At 41.1% G+C, this 7791-nt stretch overlaps 1 protein-coding gene across 4 annotated transcripts; it reads left to right on the top strand.

The window, feature by feature from the left end:
- Positions 1–1186: 1186 nt before the first annotated feature.
- On the top strand, positions 1187–4131 carry LOC103516896 (radial spoke head protein 9 homolog). 4 transcript variants are annotated; one of them, XM_026829172.1, is made up of 3 exons: positions 1187–1296; positions 2871–3141; positions 3852–4131. In XM_026829172.1, exons 2-3 carry the CDS (start codon positions 2918–2920, stop codon positions 4114–4116), a joined length of 489 nt encoding a protein of 162 aa, XP_026684973.1. In that variant the 5' UTR covers positions 1187–1296; positions 2871–2917; the 3' UTR covers positions 4117–4131. The 4 variants fall into 4 exon arrangements, with proteins under 4 accessions (XP_026684973.1, XP_008480106.2, XP_026684974.1 ...); XM_008481884.3 differs by lacking the exon at positions 1187–1296 and adding an exon at positions 1787–1902; XM_026829173.1 differs by lacking the exon at positions 1187–1296 and adding an exon at positions 2227–2386.
- The last annotated feature ends 3660 nt before the right edge of the window (positions 4132–7791 follow it).

The raw sequence follows: 7791 nt of genomic DNA, 5'->3' as shown, positions 1-7791 counted from the left end.
ATGAACTTGATTTTGGTCAGAAAAATCAGCGTGGTAATTTTCATCACTAGGTTACGTCATAAGAAGAAGATTCTAGGGTAATTATTCAGAAGCTACGACCAAGAAAAAGAAAGCGCGTTTTTATGTTTAACCTAACCCTATAATAGCACTGGTCACTGCTAATTTGTGAAAGCTCCTTTTTGCGTTTAACCTAACCCTATGATAACACTGGTCTCTGCTCATTTGTGACATCTCCTTTTTGTAGCAATTTTTTACTGTCGCGGCCTCTGCACTAGTACTAGTAGGTAGGTACTACCTTTTCTAGTAAACAACAATCTTGTATTTTCTCATACTCTTGCAGAGTGTACACAGTGTTCTACGTTGATCTCTATTCATATTGATACCATAAGAAGAAGATTCTAGGGGGGTAATTATTCAGAAGCTAGGACCAAGAAAAAGAAAGCGCGTTTTTATGTTTAACCTAACCCTATAATAATAATAACACTGGTCACTGCTAATTTGTGAAAGCTCCATTTTGCGTTTAACCTAACCCTATAATAACACTGGTCTCTGCTCATTTATGACATCTCCTTTTTGTAGCAATTTTTCACTGTCGCGGCTTCTGCACTAGTACCGGTAGGTAGGTACTACCGATTCCAGTAAACAACAATCTTGTATTTTCTCATACTCTTGCAGAGTGTACACAGTGTTCTTCAAAGAAAACCCTTGACACTGTGTCTTGGACCCGACAGGTAACACACAGACTTTCAAACTAAATTGTGAATTCTTTAAATAAATAGTAAATAGCGAGCCTAGTCAGCTTGGTTGGTAGTACGTCTGCCTTGTGAGCGCTAGGCCACGGGTTCGATCCCGGCCCGGGGCGGATTTTATCCTGAAGGTATAATGTTCGTTCTCGGAACGGCTGGCTTTCTCCTATCCTGTATTCCTTGTCTCTTCGATTCCGGGACGATAAGACAATAGCAGTTGCAGTTCCCTCTGTCAAACCTCTACAAAAAAAAAAAAAAGTCCACAGTATATAAAGAGTTGGCTTTCTCCTATCCTGTCTTTTTTCTCTCTTCGATTTCGGGATGATAATACCTTTGTAGTTAAAGTTCCCTCTATCAAACCTTTCGAAAGAAAAAGTAGTTAAGTGTCTGTGAACGTAGGTATTTTTAATAATTGAATGTTATGTTTTATTTGCAGGTTGATCTGTAAGGAAACCCTTGTTCAACTATCTCAAGATAAAACCATCGTTTGGTGACATCCGGAGTAATAGTACTCTATTTATGATCTCAATATTATCTATCATCTAGTCAGGTATGTGGGATTATTCTTTCTTCCCTTCTCTCTCTCTCTCCCTTTCTCTCTCTCTCTCCCTTTCTCTCTCTTTCTCTTTCTCTCTCTTTCTCTTTCTCTTTCTCTCTCTCTCTCTCTCTTCTCTTTCTCTCCCTCTGACGCGACCTAAAGCTACAATGCAATGTTTTCTGCCTTTGATTAACACGTTGTTCTTGTGTTTGAGTTTGATTTGGTTTTCCATACACGGGGTGATGGGTTCGGTTATACGTCTGCCTTGTGAGCGCTAGGCCACGGGTTCGATCCCCGCCCGGGGCGGATTTTATCCTGAAGGTATAATGTTCGATCTCGGAACGGCTGGCTTTCTCCTATCCTGTCTTTTTTCTCTCTTCGATTTCAGGATGATAAGACCTTTGTAGTTAAAGTTCCCTCTGTCAAACCTTTCGAAAGAAAAAGTAGTCAAGTGTCTGTGAACGTAGGTATTTTTAATAATTGAATGTTATGTTTTATTTGCAGGTTGATCTGTAAGGAAACCCTGGTTCAACTATCTCAAGATAAAACCATCGTTTGGTGACATCCGGAGTAATAGTTCTCTATATATGATCTCAATATTATCTATCATCTAGTCAGGTATGTGGGATTATTCTTTCTTCCCTTCTTTCTCTCTCCCTTTCTCTCTCTTTCTCTTTCTCTCTCTTTCTCTTTCTCTCTCTCTCTCTCTCTCTTTCTTTCTCTCTCTCTTTCTCTTCTCTTTCTCTCCCTCTGACGCGACCTAAAGCTACGTTTGCAGCCTGACATGCCGAGCGACAAATGCAGCCCAAGTGGAAACGTAGCTTGACGCGCACAAGGAATGCGCGCTTTCCAAGCTAACGAGGCGGTATTCAAACTCGAAACTTTTCTTTTGAAAATATTTAAGCCAGAATATAAAGTATTCTGCATGTTAAATTTTTAAATTTGTTGTGAGTGTGGTGAGTCATTTTCGTTTGTGAGTGTGAGCTCTTTAGTGAATTGATTTTTGCTTTGAAGTTTTGAAAATTTGTTTTCTTGTTCTGAGTATAAAATGTTCCACTGTTGATCTCTATTCATATTGATACCATAAGAAGAAGATTCTAGGGTAATTATTCAGAAGCTACGACCAAGAAAAAGAAAGCGCGTTTTTATGTTTAACCTAACCCTATAATAACACTGGTCACTGCTAATTTGTGAAAGCTCCATTTTGCGTTTAACCTAACCCTATGATAACACTGGTCTCTGCTCATTTGTGACATCTCCTTTTTGTAGCAATTTTTCACTGTAGCGGCATTTTTTTTTTTTTTTTTTTATTTTCTTGTTCTGAGTATAAAATGTTCCACTGTTGATCTCTATTCATATTGATACCATAAGAAGATTCTAGGGTAATTATTCAGAAGCTACGACCAAGAAAAAGAAAGCTCCTTTTTGCGTTTAACCTAACCCTATTTTAACACTGGTCTCTGCTCATTTGTGACATCTCCTTTTTGTAGCAATTTTTCACTGTCGCGGCTTCTGCACTAGTACCGGTAGGTAGGTACTACCGATTCCAGTAAACAACAATCTTGTATTTTCTCATATTCTTGCAGAGTGTACACAGTGTTCTACACACTCAAACGTGTTCTTACCAAAAGTAATGGACGTGGAATATCTTCTCGAATACCTGGACTACACAGCCGATATTGGTGTTACTCTCAGCACAGAACAGCTGAGTATTGTACAGAATTCACTCCGTATTCTGCAAGACCAGGCGAGGTTTTGTCGTATGTACTTCTTCGGTATTATCTATGGGACACAGAAGAACTATTACATTGCGTTCGGAGTACGACAGGATGCGTTGGATCGGATCTTCTACTACAGGTGAGTTTTATTATTATTTTAGGAGGTTTGACAGAGAGCATTGTAATAACGTAGGTCTTATCGTCTCGAAATTGAAGCGCGAAGGAGGATAGGATAGGAGAAAGCTAGCAATTCCGAGAACGAACCATATCCATTCAGGATAAAATCCGCTCCGGGCGGGAATCGAAACCGCGGCCTAGCGCTTACAACGCAGATGCGCTACCTACCAAGCTAACTAGGCTGGGGTTCAATCTTAGAGGGAATTTTAGAAGGAAAAAGTTATTTTTACAACGGATGCGCTACCTACCAAGCTAACTAGGCTGGGGTTCAATCTTAGAGGGAATTTTAGAAGGAAAAAGTTATTTTTACAACGGATTTTTTAATGTGTTAAGCATACGTATGTTTGTCATAAATATCGTTCCCCCAATTACACCTAGATACATTTTATGACTTGACTTGGACTCGAACCATCGACCTCCAGATTCAAAGTCCAACGTGTTAGCCACTGCACTACCGAGGTTGGTTAGAAGAAATTGTAACAACGTGGGTCAAATTATGTAGTAGGTACATCATCGAATCTTCGTATACAAAGACCTTTAGAAATTGTCAGAAAATAACCGGTTCACACTGTGCGAGTCTCGAATTTTCAGGACACTTGACAACTATCCCCAAATATCCTTCTACAATGTTGATGCATCCTATCCTAATACATAAATATCATTTCGTTCCAGCCTGAACGGTCTGAATTGGGTGCTCATTCCGAACCCGGTGTCCCAGGACAATGCCTACAGCCTCAGCCAGGATTGTCGCGTCAGATTTGTAGGAGATCCCCTGCTGTTCCGAGATGTAGAAGAGGTCGATACGAAGGGCATGTTTACAATCGGAGAAAGAGGCGAAGGAGACGTGGAAGCGGAAAGTATCAAGGAAATGGTTCCGGAGATCGAGCAGGTACGCAGGTTGAGGTACGATTCCCCCAGGACGATCCTAAACGGATAGAGAGAGTACTGCCTTGTAAGTGCTATGGCACGGATTTGATACCCACCCTGGGGGCGAACTTTATCCTAAACAGATAAGGTTCTCGGAACGGCTGGATTTATGAGCAAGTACTTCTTTTCGCAACTTTGTTGAGGTTCGATTCCCGCCCAAGGCGAATTTTATCCTAAACGGATAGAAAAGGCACTGCCTTGTAAGCGCTAGGTCATAGGTTCGATGCCCGCACTGGGGGCAAACTTTATCCTAAACAGATAATGTTCCTTTTTCGGAACGGCGGGCTTTTTCCTATCTTTTCCTCCTCTCTTCTAATTCGAGACGGTAAGAAGCGCTAGGTCATAGGTTCGATACCCGCTCTGGGGGCAAACTTTATCCTAAACAGATAATGTTCCTTCTTCGGAACGGCTGGCTTTTTCCTATCTTTTCCTCCTCTCTTCTAATTCGAGACGATATGAACTCCGTTCTCACAGTTGCGAGACGGTAAGAACTCTACCAAACTTCTTCTTCTTCTTTTATCCATACCACGATTTGAGGCCAGCCACTCACTATCAGGTAGACCTGACAGGTACACCTGATCAGGTATACCTGATCTGATGAGTACACAAGCTATCAAACACCTGATCAGGTCTACCTGATAGTGAGTGGCTGGCCTTAGAATTGGGCTTCTGGTGTGGCTGAATATTTATCTACATTTTCAGGTGACTGAAATATTTGCTGTGCTATGTAATTGGATACACCTGGAAACCTGAGGGTAAGTAGGATGGCTGAATATTTATCTACATTTTCAGGTGACTGAAATATTTGCTGTGCTATGTAATTGGATACACCTGGAAACCTGAGGGTAAGTAGCGTGAGAATCATTCGTCAATTTTGCTGAATCCGATGGTATCAGCAAAATCGAACTGATGGTACTTTAGATATCAGGTAGTCACACTGTCAGGTATTGTCGTAAAATACACAACATCAGATATTAGCTGATGCTGCATACATTGTCAGTTCTTCTTCTGATGACCAATGGATGAATTCAATAAATCAGCACCAAGGTATTTATCACATTATTCTTATAGCTTTCTAATCACTTTCAAATTTTAATAAAACGGGAGAATATTCTCGCCATAAAGCCCGTTCACACTTGTCGTTCGTGGAAAAATCGTGTCATGTGTAGTGTGAACACTCTCATTTAAACTACTTTGCATACAGGACATTCGGAAAAAAAATCGGATGAAACTGACGACCAGTTTGAACAGGCTCTTAACCCGTGACTTCCTAATTTCGAGTCGAGCGACCTCCGCAACATTTCCATCAACTCGGTTTGGTTTCTTTTTTCGGCTAGAACGGTTTCACATTCACACAGGATATTCTCCAAGTCAATAACCTGACTATAAAGTCACCAAATAAGGCCGACGGGAGAATATTCTCGCCATAAAGCCCGTTCACACTTGTCGTTCGGGGAAAAATCGTGTCATGTGTAGTGTGAACACTCTCATTTAACTACTTTGCATACAGGACATTCGGGAAAAAATCGGATGAAACTGACGACCAGTTTGAACAGGCTCTTAACCCGTGACTTCCTAATTTCGAGTCGAGCGACCTCCGCAACATTTCCATCAACTCGGTTTGGTTTCTTTTTTCGGCTAGAACGGTTTCACATTCACACAGGATATTCTCCAAGTCAATAACCTGACTATAAAGTCACCAAATAAGGCCAAGGAGTGGGGATATAAAGAGGTGCATACAAGAAGACCATATCACACGCTCTGTCAATATCCGATACAGCACATCAACCCAGTGGTTGTCACAGCACGATCTACTCAATATGATTCATATATCTAGATATGTAAGGAGTGGGGATATAAAGAGGTGCATACAAGAAGACCATATAACACACTCTGTCAATATCCGATACAGCACATCAACCCAGTGGTTTTCACAGCACGATCTACTCAATATGATTCATATATCTGGATATGTCCCTTGTTTAATATATGAACTCAATAAGATTCATATATCTGTTCAATATATGATAAGATGTGCACTGGAAGAATATTAATGAGCCACAGGGTGTTCCGTGAGAAAGAAAGTTGACGTATAGGGTGATTGAGAAATCTGATTATTATCCACACAACACCACCTAAATCTGGTCCCTATATTGGTCCCTATATTTTCAGTCAGACCCTGTCGATAAAACTTTGACTCGCAACGGGAGAATATTCTCGCCATAAAGCCCGTTCACACTTGTCGTTCGGGGAAAAATCGTGTCATGTGTAGTGTGAACACTCTCATTTAAACTACTTTGCATACAGGACATTCGGAAAAAAATCGGATGAAACTGACGACCAGTTTGAACTGGCTCTTAACCCGTGACTTCCTAATTTCGAGTCGAGCGACCTCCGCAACATTTCCATCAACTCGGTTTGGTTTCTTTTTTCGACTAGAACGGTTTCACATTCACACAGGATATTCTCCAAGTCAATAACCTGACTATAAAGTCACCAAATAAGGCTAAGGAGTGGGGATATAAAGAGGTGCATACAAGAAGACCATATAACACACTCTGTCAATATCCGATACAGCACATCAACCCAGTGGTTGTCACAGCACGATCTACTCAATATGATTCATATATCTAGATATGTATGTCCCTTGTTTAATATATGAACTCAATAAGATTCATATATCTGTTCAATATATGATAAGATGTGCACTGGAAGAATATTAATGAGCCACAGGGTGTTCCGTGAGAAAGAAAGTTGACGTATAGGGTGATTGAGAAATCTGATTATTATCCACACAACACCACCTATTGGTCCCTATATTTTCAGTCAGACCCTGTCGATAAAACTTTGACTCGCGTTGAACCCTGTTAAAACCGAGCACCGAGCCTCGAAATCTGATTATTATGCACACAACGCCAGTGCCGCGATGATAGACAATACCAGTGTGACTCATGACTCAATTGAACAATACAACTTGAGGGAGGCACCTCAAACCATGCGACCTTACGCCTTGGAGTTGATAAACTCGAGAGTTACGAGTGGCGTAGACCGGATGCCATGGAGTCAGGTGAAAAAAGGTCAATAGTGTTTACTAGGAATGTACTTACGTATACACTTGAACTCTGGACCCTAAAATCGCCCTGAAGGGCTCAAATTCAAAGGGACCTCCTCAGCATGCCTTGTAATATTGGATGCAAAGTTCTAGATTCATATGGTTTTACTAGGTACTAGGCATACTCGTACAGGCAGTATCATCCAGATAGTACAAACAGAGTAATTTTGTTGAGCAGTAAAGTACTATCATGAAAAGGCTAGTTGTAACTCTTTTCCTTCTGAGGCCTTGGGGCGCAATAGTCCTACTACATACTGGACTCCGCTCAATGGAATTTCGTCAGAAAAGACTCCCATTTCAATGTAATGTAATGTAACTCTTTTCACTCGTCAAAGCATCAATTTTTCGCCTTTCCCCCTCTGCACAGTCTCCACTGATGTCGCCAATAGAGACCTCGAAGCGTCACTAAAGTTGAGGAGGTTTCACACTTGAGGCTTAGGCTCATGCACGCTGGCTGAAGTCTGGGGGTGTTACCCCACGAGTCAAGTGCAAAGTCCTTGTATTGTTTTAATCAGAGAATGAGCGTGAGAAAAAATCTGCTCTGTTCGCTGAGGTCTGCAGAAATCTAAGGCC

The sequence above is a fragment of the Diaphorina citri genome, unplaced genomic scaffold, assembly GCF_000475195.1.
Source record: "Diaphorina citri unplaced genomic scaffold, Diaci psyllid genome assembly version 1.1 scaffold1693, whole genome shotgun sequence".
Taxonomy (NCBI): domain Eukaryota; kingdom Metazoa; phylum Arthropoda; class Insecta; order Hemiptera; family Psyllidae; genus Diaphorina; species Diaphorina citri.
This window is presented reverse-complemented; position numbering and strand designations above follow the sequence as displayed.

What these genes read in the sequence shown, in the direction of transcription:
- LOC103516896 (XM_026829172.1), top strand. Translation starts at nt 2,918, where the DNA reads ATGGACGTGGAATATCTTCTCGAATACCTGGACTACACAGCCGATATT. An exon ending in GATCGGATCTTCTACTACAG is followed by an intron (nt 3,142 to 3,851) that starts GTGAGTTTTATT and finishes ATTTCGTTCCAG; the next exon opens with CCTGAACGGTCTGAATTGGG.